Source organism: Rhamphochromis sp. 'chilingali' (assembly GCF_963969265.1).
Source record: "Rhamphochromis sp. 'chilingali' genome assembly, chromosome: 16".
Classification (NCBI taxonomy): Eukaryota; Metazoa; Chordata; class Actinopteri; order Cichliformes; family Cichlidae; genus Rhamphochromis; species Rhamphochromis sp. 'chilingali'.
The window spans coordinates 27,591,256-27,601,990 of NC_137943.1; the positions used below are offsets into that span (position 1 = coordinate 27,591,256).

General features: G+C 39.4%; 1 protein-coding gene across 1 annotated transcript; it reads right to left on the bottom strand.

Moving 5' to 3' along the window:
* Nucleotides 1-282: 282 nt before the first annotated feature.
* On the bottom strand, nucleotides 283-7,935 carry LOC308413145 (purine nucleoside phosphorylase-like). Its single transcript, XM_080907969.1, has 6 exons — nucleotides 7,780-7,935; nucleotides 5,317-5,486; nucleotides 4,698-4,801; nucleotides 3,448-3,623; nucleotides 2,093-2,283; nucleotides 283-1,264 (listed from the first exon to the last, which is right to left on the bottom strand). Exons 1-6 carry the CDS (start codon nucleotides 7,797-7,799, stop codon nucleotides 1,050-1,052), a joined length of 876 nt encoding a protein of 291 aa, XP_080764095.1. The 5' UTR covers nucleotides 7,800-7,935; the 3' UTR covers nucleotides 283-1,049.
* Nucleotides 7,936-10,735: the final 2,800 nt, after the last annotated feature.

Consider the following 10,735-nt stretch of genomic DNA (forward strand, 5'->3'; position numbering starts at 1 on the left):
AGCTGATCAGATTGTCTTTGCTTTAGTGGCACGTTTACAAGGTAATAAATAAACCAAAGGGGTACAAAAATACTTGAATGAAAGACACTAACTTCACAAATAAAAAGGTGAGAACAGTCAGGAAATGTTTGCACACGAATAACAAAAGAACATTACTTTAATTTTGAGTCTCTTAATGCTTTAGCATGAAAATGAAGATTGATTTAAATCATTTCAAGATGACTGGAGAGAGACATCCTGTGATTGATCACAGAAACATTCAGCCCCACAGTTTCAAACGCAGCACACAAAAACCACTTTAGTTTTCCAACAGAGTAATTTATTGTAAAAGCTGAGCTATAGTTGTTACAGATCTTAGTAAAGTACCACTAAAAGCACAGGCTGACGCACAGCCGGCCTGTTAGTTTACACAGTGACAGGAAATGGCAAGACATTTTTAATGTAATCTACTTTCTTTCATAACTGTGCCATGTCTCTTTCTTCAATGTAGTCTATACATTAAAAAAAACAAATACAAAAAACCTACTTAAATACATTTTCTATAAATAGTTTATAATTTACATTTTCTCTACAAAAAAAAAAGGAACATTATTACCACTTTAGTCAAATTGACAGGAACGTATGCTGAATGAGTTGGTCCTCTTAAATAAAAAAAAAATGTGAACATCATTTGTTTTTCATATTAGCGAATAGTTGATGTGAGGGAATGTAAGAGAATGAGAAATAAATAGGTTAATAATTTAGGTTTTATAACACGATACTGTTTCACTGAATCCCTTTGCAGCTGGACACAGTACAGTATACTACAGCAGGAAATAGTCAAGAGAACGTTTGTCCTAACACAGTATCTGTGCAGTGTAAATGTAAACAAAGCTTATTATGTGGACTAGTTTCCAAGCTCATAAGACTAAAAAGTTTCGCTAAGAAAGTAGTTCATCATTCTACAAGCATTGTGCTTTAAAAATTGCTTTCAGCTAAGCGTTTTGATAGAAATCCTCTAGCTGTGATGCAGAGATCAAGTGCAGTGACGGTGGCCACCAGGTCATCTATCAGTTATTGATGTTATGCTCCAGCTGAGCCACAATGGTGGACACGAGCTTCTCCATCTGCTCGGCCCTCAGCCTGCCCGTCTCCAGGACCTCTTCGTGGTTGGCCTTCTCGTGGCTGTCGTAGTCCATCACTGCGCGGTTGCTGATCAGAGACAAGGCGAAGCAGCGCATCCCAGTGTGGCGGGCGACGATCACCTCGTGTACTGTGCTCATCCCTGCATTAAAAATTGAAAAGGTAAGTTATAACACTGACGTTCTCAATATACTTCCTTAATTAAATGGCATAAAGCTTATTCTTAAACTAGAAGAACAAATATGAAATTATTTAACTGTCAGATTTTATTTAGTATTGTACATATGGATGTAGTTTTGGGTATATTAGTGTATTTGGGCAATCTTTTTCTATAGAGGGATGACACGTTTCGTCTGTGTGAGGTATGCTGATATGTTGATTATTATTTTATCCATTAAATGCCTTGTTTGTGTTTTGCAGTCCCTAACAAGAATTTTCCTTTGCCTTACATCTGAAAAAGGCCTATTCTGCATATCATATTATAAAAGAGACTGCTTGATCGATTAAAGCAGCTCCTTTAAGAAGTAAATTAATCTGATAAGACTTTCAACAGGCCTCCTAAAAGCCCAAGCACCGATCCTGAGCTCCCCATGAGTAACAGAGCTCTTCACCTTATCTCTCAGGGTAAACATGGATCTGTGATTTTATTCTTTCAGCCACGACACACAGTTTGCAGAGACAGATGAGAGTAGGAACCTCGATCAACCAGTAAACTGACTGCTTTACTTTTGAACTCTACTTCACCCTCCATCCTGAACAAGACTATTATCTGAATTCTTCTCCTAAATAAGCAACTAATATCCATCCTAGAGCAAGAAATCCATTTTGGATCAGATCAGATCTCCATTCATTCAAAAAGATATCTGCTTGTAGTTGTGATGATTCGGGATTGGGACAATGTGAGGCGCGTAGGAATATTAAAACAGAAGTCGATGTGTTTTTGTGTGAGAGAGCAACATTTAAAACTCACCGACAGCATCAGCGCCTAGCATGTGCAGCATGCGGCACTCGGCAATGGTTTCGAAGGAGGGGCCTCCGAGAACGCAGTACACGCCTTCACGCACAAATTCACTAAAGCCCAGGTCTGCGGCCACATCGTGCGCCAGCTGCCGGAGCTTGCGATCGTAGGCATCAGACATGCAGGGGAAACGCAAGCCAAACCTGAAGGGAGAACAGGAGTGTTGACGCAAAAGAATCTACACAACAAAAGACAGGAATCTACACAGCTATGACTCAATACTGAAGTTACCCAACAAATAGATACTCAGAGTTTTTTAATGTGATCATGAGAAGATAAAAAGCTCACAAAGGATATTTTTCATCAGCCAAATTGTCTTATCTTTCAGCATCTCTTACAGAGATAAGAATGTGCTATGTTCATTATAACAGACCAACATAAGCTGGTCATAATTTTAAATAAACCACAACATCCCCACTTGGCAGTTGTTAATGTCTCAACCTGGCTCTGTGGCCAGCATTAAATAAGTGTCATGCAAAGCCTCCAGTGTGAAGCCACCCTAAACAACAGGCATACTTGCTGACCCTAAAAATCAAATGCCTATTGTTGTTAAAGGTCTGAAGAGTCACAGTTTTGTGTAGGAGGGCCCAACAATGCACATTTGTCATGGTGGAGGAGGGAACTTAGAACAGCTCAATTGTTTGCACAGTGACGGTGTAGCCCTCGCTTGAAATATTTAACCAAATGATTTGGGGACCACGAGTTGCTTACAAACATAAAATTTGCGATCTTTAGGAGGACAGCAGTCAGTTATGATAAAATAAGTAGCAGAATGAGCAAATTCTGTTACTGCAGCGCATCCTTTCTAACATTCATGTAAATGTGTTTGTACCAAGGTTAAACCTGAACAAACTTAAGTCCGAAAGGTGCCTCTCTTGTGGCCCCAGGGCTACTTTAACTGTGAGTAAAATTCAACCATGTGTACGCTGAGAGTGTAGCATCGGGTGGCACCAGGGTGAGGCATTTTCCAAGGTCTTGTTAATGATTTTAGCAGTCGGTCTGTCTAAATGTTTATACTGAGCGAAACAACGGCTCATTCATAACAGTTTGTTTTTAATTCAGAGGAAATCTTCTCCAACGCTTCTTGTTACACAGGTTCACATTCAGCCTGCTTTATTTATAACAACAGAAGCCCTTAGACTGATAGTGGACTGGTCGACTTTCATAGCTACAGGGAAATGTTAACAATGACTGGAACAGCAAAATTTAATGCTTAATGTACTGAGAAAAAAATTAGCTAGAAAAGCTTCAAACCAAAAAATGCTATCTTCAATATCTGCTTCTACCCCTCCCTCACCTCCACCTACCTGTCATCATTGGGTCCAGACAGCGGGTTGACCCCAGCAAACCCTGGCATGTTGATGTGGTCCTTGATGACCATGATGTCCCCCACTTTGTAGTCCTGGTTGAGGCCTCCGGCTGCGTTGGTCATTATCATCGTCTCTACGCCCATCAGCTTGAAGACGCGCATGGGCAATGTGATCTAGTATAAATAAGTGAATATAAAACACACACAAAAAAAAACGTGTGTTAACGTTATAAGACAAACAAGCAAAACTCATGCAAAGCGAACATTGAATAACACAAGAGACATGAAATGTGTGGAAGAAAACTGCTCTCAGTTATCGATTTAGGAAATTCACCTTTATTTATTAACACACTGATGTAACAATAGACACAAAGAAATTTCCTACACTGATAACCTGAATACAGTTGTCTTCTCCCGAGAGCAGTCGACATAACAAGCTTAGATCAACGTTACATTTAAGGAGCCATCCAAGTCAGAGAGAACGCTAATTTTCTCATTGTTTAGTCTCCATGCGCTCCACAGCAAAAGTCTGGGAGTGAGTAATCTTCCAGAAGCCTTAGAAACCTGAGATTTACATTTGAGATGCTCAGCAGCTGTTTGTGTCTTCAAAGCTCCGAGCTGGCACTTTTTGTGGGAATAACTTTCTACTAGATAAACTATTCCACTGTAAACACTGGACAGAAAAGCCTGTGGATAACCCTGCATAATCCTGACCAGTGTCTGGGGGGAAAAAGTTCCTGCTGAGTTTTTAAAATGTTTTTATTAAAAGCTTTTTGGCTTTTATTCATCCACATTTTGTATCTCTATGATTGGAAGTATATTATGAGTAAATCTCTCTAAAATCTTCTGTATTGTTCAATTAGGTAAAACATACATTCGAATAAACATCTGCTGTGTTGTCTGAGGGATACAATCCTTTAATTTAGCATTTTATGATACGGACTACAGGGGTTTAAAGTACTGGGACTTATGTGCTGCTAACACTCACAAACCACAAAGCTAAAATCGGGTGTATAGTATCGATACAGAACATTTACAATGTTCAGCCATCCAGAAATGACTGTGTACTTCCTCTCCCCACCACTGCCTCAGGTTTCCTTTTGTCCTCTGACTGAATACAACTTATTGACCCTGTGAGAATCTATGGAATGTCCTCTAAATGGAAGAACCTGCTCTAGTCCAGAAGACTCTGATAGCAAAAAAACGACAAGCTTTTATTGCCTGTGTTAGCTTTTTGTCTCTACTCACCTTCTGGATGGGGTAGCCCTCGTACAGGTGGAACCTGCCCTGCATGCATACACATGGCTTCCCTTTTAGTGTTCCAAACACGAGCCGGCCAGCATGACCATGCACTGCAACACACACAAACACACACTGTTAGACCCCAGTGCAATTCACAACACAACCCAATCTTATGGCAAAGTGTGAAGTAGTCATGAGTCAGCACAGTTGAAAAGCTGGATTTGACAATGAAGAAGATGAAGCTCTAAAAGTAGGAAAAGTGGCAACTATTATATTTTAACCCAAAACATGATCTTTTTCTACACCTAAGACAGTATTTGTACTTCCTAATTCTAACTGAACAGTTTATATGGTTCAACTCACCCTTTTTAAGAGCAGTGTAATGACAATTCATGTCCAAGAATAAAAAAATCAGCAGATTAAATCTTAAGACTGTTTCATAAAGTGCCGTGGGACTGTGTCGAATCAAGGTCACAAGCATGCGCGTGCGCGCGCACACACACACACACACACACACACACACACACACACACACACACACACACACACACACACACACACAAACAAACAAACAAACAAACAAACAAACAGTTGTGTTTCCCAAACTGCTGGAGGTTGTGGATACCTGTACTCCGGGGGAAATTGGGAATATCACTGTATTTGAAAATCTGCGGGTCCTTGATCATTTCAGCCAGACCTCCCAGGCCTGAACCGCACACGATTCCCACAATCGGCCGCACCTGTGTGTTCGACAGCAGCCAATCAGCTGTGGTCTTGCATTCTTCATAGCTGACGCTGGAAAGCAAGAGAAACATATATGAAAACATGAAGTTATGCAGTGTTTCAAAGCAGAACGTGGCCTAACATGTGAGGACACACAAACAAAGTCAGTTTTTATTTATAGTATTTATCTCAAAGGTCTGACATAGAGGCTTTAGTCTTCTTACACACAAATTCATACTGCATACAGCATTCCTTTACCAGGAAATAACAGTGATTTGCCATTTCAGCCGATGCAATTTGTAAGGAGGAGTATCCTGTACAGTTCCTGAGCTGAAATGAATGTCTTGAACAGACATGTACAAACACACTTAATATCCTGTTATTGTGCAAACATACAGTGTGTCACGGTCAGGTGGTTGAGTGAAATGCCTGTGTGATGTAAACAGAATGAAATGTTTCTCAACCAAACATCGATGCACCTTTTATTGTTCAGTTTTGTTTGTCTGTACATCTGAGGAGTCAATTCTCACATCAACACTGACGGTTTTCTGCCTTCTGTGCTCTGATCACCACCAGCACGGCTCTTTAACTTTACTTATAACCCTGTTAATTTCCTGAGGATGGCTACGTTTTTTTAAACTATATAAATAATAAAATGTTGTAAAGCCACTTGATTACAGCCACTAGGTTGTTCCACATGAAATAGAACCAATGAGATAACATAAAACCTTAAAAACAACCCCAAAAGCAAATAGTTTAATCAAAAGCAAACTAAATATTGTTTAACCTGTCTGTGCTCTTTTCTACAAACACTTTATCTTTAACCGGATCAAAGTGAGCTGTTAACAGGCTCATCCGATATATAAGCCATTAACAAAGACTGGGGAAGTGTCTTATTAAAGCTGAATATTAGCATAAAAAGGGGCTCAGCAAGATAGCATCAGAGAACTTGTTTATTCTGCTTGTTACACACCACGTATTGCCAAATTAGCTTCACTGCATGCTTGCCCTCTGGCCACCCCCCTCATCCTATGCAGTAGATGCAGAGGCCTTAACCACATATGGTAAGGCACTGATTTGTAGAGTGGATGCCTATCACCAATGGAAATATCACATGTAGTTTTAAATATCACATGTGTTTTAAATCATTTCATTAGTGGTACAAAACATCCCAACCCTTCCCCCACTCACCCACCCAAGTGGAGCTATTGTAATTAAAATCACCACAGTGTAATTACCACAAGAATAACTGAAGACTCTGGAGGAGTTTGGGAGTTAATCCCGCCCTTTGAACCCCCTAAAGCCCCTTTAAAGACCTTCTTTTTCGTTCAGAAAGAAGCTTCACGGTAGTTGGAAAAATCCAGGTGGTAGAATGGGTCTATTAATGATGCTACTTCGATCAGGTGTTTTAAGCAGGACAAGATTCAAGATCCAAGATCCTTTATTTGTCACATACATAGTTCTGAGTACAGTGAAATGTGTACTAAAAAAGCACTATAATAATGGCAGTATATGCTTATTTTATATAAGGATAAAAAAAACCGATAATAAATCGAGGGAAAGTGAAGATCTGTTCTTTTTTACGCGCTCAACATTTAAAAAACAGAATAAAACAAACAAAAATCATGTTCTAATATTTCTGTTCAATCGTTTCCAATGTTTTCATTCTTTTCCTCTTTCAAAGTGGTACGTGCGCTCCGTCACTAACCCAGCCCACACTTTTATGTGATGGTGGTGGAGGCTGTAGCTGACTCACGGACACCTCATTGGGCCCACATGTGGTCAAATGAAACAAACTGCGACATGAAGGAAGCATTACGGCAACGAGGAGATTACAGTGTGTGTTCACTGTGAATAAACCACCTTTCTGTGCCAGTAATGGGACAGCGGGTTCAGTGACGTCACGGAGGATCTCGTGTGGGGTTTTTCCGCCCCATCCATCAGTGCCGGTGGGCACGTTGTAGCTCTTCCGCGCGTAATTGCGCGTTCAAAGACTGCGGAAGAACTCAGGAAAACTGCCAGCGGAGCGGAGAGATGTTAAAGCCCCAGGCAGTTTATTTATTTATCTATTTTTTTTATTCTTTAAATCAGGACCACCGTAATTAAGCAGTTTGAGGATATTTGTTTCCTTATTGATGTTCGACAGAAGCAGCTATACACATTCAACAGAATAGAAACCCGGTGATGGACTACACAAAGTTAATCCAGCCTCCACACAGAAAACGTATGCTAGAGGTGCGAGTATTTGGTATTTGAGGGATTAATACATCATAAATAGAGTCTGCCTACACGAGTAGTTCTAATCACACACAGATGTTTAGTCTTTAATACGAATACAAAAGGAAGGTATGAATAGTTCACTCACCCAGAGATAAACTCAGACATGATGGAATGTGATTCAGATGGAGTCAGCAGGTTGTTCTGTGTTAGAGTGAGTCCTGTCGGTATTATTCGGGTTTCCTGATGTGGGACCGGTTTTAGATTCACACCCCCACCCTTCTATGTCACTGCTGGCATAGCATGACATCGGAGGCTCTGATTGGTCCACCCACAGGCGTGTGCCTCTGATGCACTGGTTAACACAAGTAGTCATAGCAATCGGTGCTGCGTTCAGGATACAGCGCGTCGACATAAGGAAGGATGTGTGTGGAATTAAGACAAAAATCCACACGAGGCAGCCTCTTGAGGAGCCGGGATCCGTCCTCTGTTTTTGTTACAAAAGGAAATTAGTGAGACTGCTCCCACTTTGACTGAAATACACCTCTAATACTTAAGAATGAAACTGAAAAAATAACTACGAATTATTAATACGCATTTGTCCAAATATACCAACTGTAAGACATTCTTTATTAATTATATATAATATTCCCTTAAGATGAGTTAACCTTGTTAGCCTTTTATTATAAACCATTTAAATTTACTTACTTAGCTCATATATTCTATATTACCTCGCTTTCTTAACTTTCTCGAGCTTTTATTTAGCGTGTTTTACACCCAAATAAAACTGCTGCGCACACAAGAATATACCCACTTTGGGATAGATAAAGAACAACAACATTTTTAATAACGGGATCAAAAACAAGCAAATGTTTCTGAGGGATATTATTGTTATACTATTTGAAAAGGAGATTGAAGGTAAGATGTTGGGAGTTATTCTTTAGCTTTTTGAACAAGCATCAAAACTTTGGTCGAATTTCCCACAGGACTTGAAGGCAGCACCGAACCCCATTCAAGAACGTGGTTGTGCAGGTTTTGGTGCTGATGCAATCGCCCTGCACGTGATACAAAAAGGACCATAGGCTACATAATATCCGGCATATTTTAATTTCTTCTAGTATTTACTAGAAATATTAGAAGGAATAAATTGTCACAGCTCAAAAAGCTTACCGCATACAGACTTTGTTGACAAATGATAGGGAAAGGAAAATCAACTTTCCAGAGTAACTTAACCACACGTGGTAAGAGTAGGCATTTCTTCATGTACTTGAAACAATGAAAAATTCTAGTTTATCATCGATCTGTGTTTGGAGGGATGAACTGATTCACAGGAAAACGAACTCAGAAGATTTTAAGCTGTGTTGAGATAGTGAGAAGGCGATTGTGGATCAAGTCTCAAGGTTGTACATTCCCATGTGGCACTACTTAGCAGTGTGAGCTGTCCTGGGTTCTGTGTGCAAATTTTACGCTTTTAATAAAGTTTTTATGAAAGAAAAAAAAACGTTTTTTTTAAAGCAACAGCTTGCAATTGTTTTCTAAAGATACAGTCATTTAAAAGAAAAAGAAAAGTAAGCCCACTTTCAGTTCTAAGGTTTTATCTTTATATTTATCAGGACATTTTTTAAAAAAAAAAAGTCATCTGTCAAGCACAGGGGGTGGTGCATTTGGATTTGTTTTATAAACACAAGACCTGGACTCCTCGCGGTTAATGAGCTGACCATGATCTACACTGTATACCAAAGTATTCTACAGTTAATGATCCCAAGCACTGCAGCAAACTGAATGGTTGAATGCTGGATTGTAATTAGTTTTTCACTCACTGCTTCAGCATTTTGCTGAATTTCTCTTTAATATATAATAACACTGTAATAAATCATGTACCATCAATCATCTGAGGTTGTTCTTAAATAATTTTAGAACGTGCTGAGAATTATTTTTAATTGCGTCCTGATGTACCCTTTTTAATGCCGTGTATTTATAAGATGAGTGTAAGTTTTTCAAGAGCTGAAAAAACATTTTTCAGCCTCTTCAGATTATTTTGTCAGTCTGCTATTTTCCTACAGCTGTTGCTGCTTACAGAAATGAACTGTCAGGACTGGGGACCCTTCCTCTGCTCATGGCTGAACATGCACTTCTCCTCAGGCATGAGGGGACACTTGGGTAAAAGGGCTGGGCGTCTTTAACATTAAAACGTTTCATTTCATTGGTAGCGAGGAGTTCAGCACTAAATCTGCCCTTGGGCTCTTACATAATGAAATACTACACTTCAGAGGAGACATACTGCAGATGTTGGTGGAACTAGAAGAAAAGTATATGTTCCAAAATGAAGGATATGTTGCTTTTGGGATTTAGTGAATATTTTCCATGGGTTTTACCACAAACATTGGGTCTAAACTCCTAAAGATCATTGCAAGTGTTGCCCCAAATTTCACCAAAATCTAGTGAGCACTGTTTAAGCACCAGTCATTCTTTAAAGTGTTGACTAAGTAAAAATCCTAAATTGATGTTTTTACAAAAGGAAGGCCGAACACTTTTCCAAAATAATCAGGAATAGTCCTTCAAGTACAAATTAAATGGCAGCCCATTTGTATGCATGTGAACATAACAGTAGCTTTAGTGAATAAAGAGTTTTAAAACCAGATGGTTTTAAAATGACAGGTTCATACACGTGTAATGTATGCATGCCAGAGTTTATGTGTTCACTATATCACAGTGTGTCCTGTGTTATATACCTGCTTTGGGAGCTGTACAGAGCAGCCAGTGTTCTGTTACATACTGTTATGTAACTGCTGATTTGCATTCACACGGCTTCCTGACGTGCAAGCCAAAGCCCGCTGCTCTCACTCTGAATATAAATTAGTAACAGGTCACAAGTGCAAGAATTTTGCTTTGATAACCCAAAGCAGATTCGAGCTACTGTTTAATTGTAGGTTAATTGTCCTTTGACGTCCTTTTAAGGAGCAACAGGTTCACAATTAATTAACCAGAATTCCAGATAAAATTGGAGTTTATTATTTAGGCACGGCCTTAATGAAAGTTGTTACATGCATACTTTATTTTACTCTTTTTTCCCCCTTTTACTTCCTCCACAACATCCACAACCT

What these genes read in the sequence shown, in the direction of transcription:
- LOC308413145 (XM_080907969.1), bottom strand. Translation starts at nt 7,799, where the DNA reads ATGTCTGAGTTTATCTCTGG. An exon ending in ATGTCTGAGTTTATCTCTGG is followed by an intron (nt 5,487 to 7,779) that starts GTGAGTGAACTA and finishes CTTGCTTTCCAG; the next exon opens with CGTCAGCTATGAAGAATGCA. An exon ending in GCTAGGCGCTGATGCTGTCG is followed by an intron (nt 1,265 to 2,092) that starts GTGAGTTTTAAA and finishes TTTTTAATGCAG; the next exon opens with GGATGAGCACAGTACACGAG.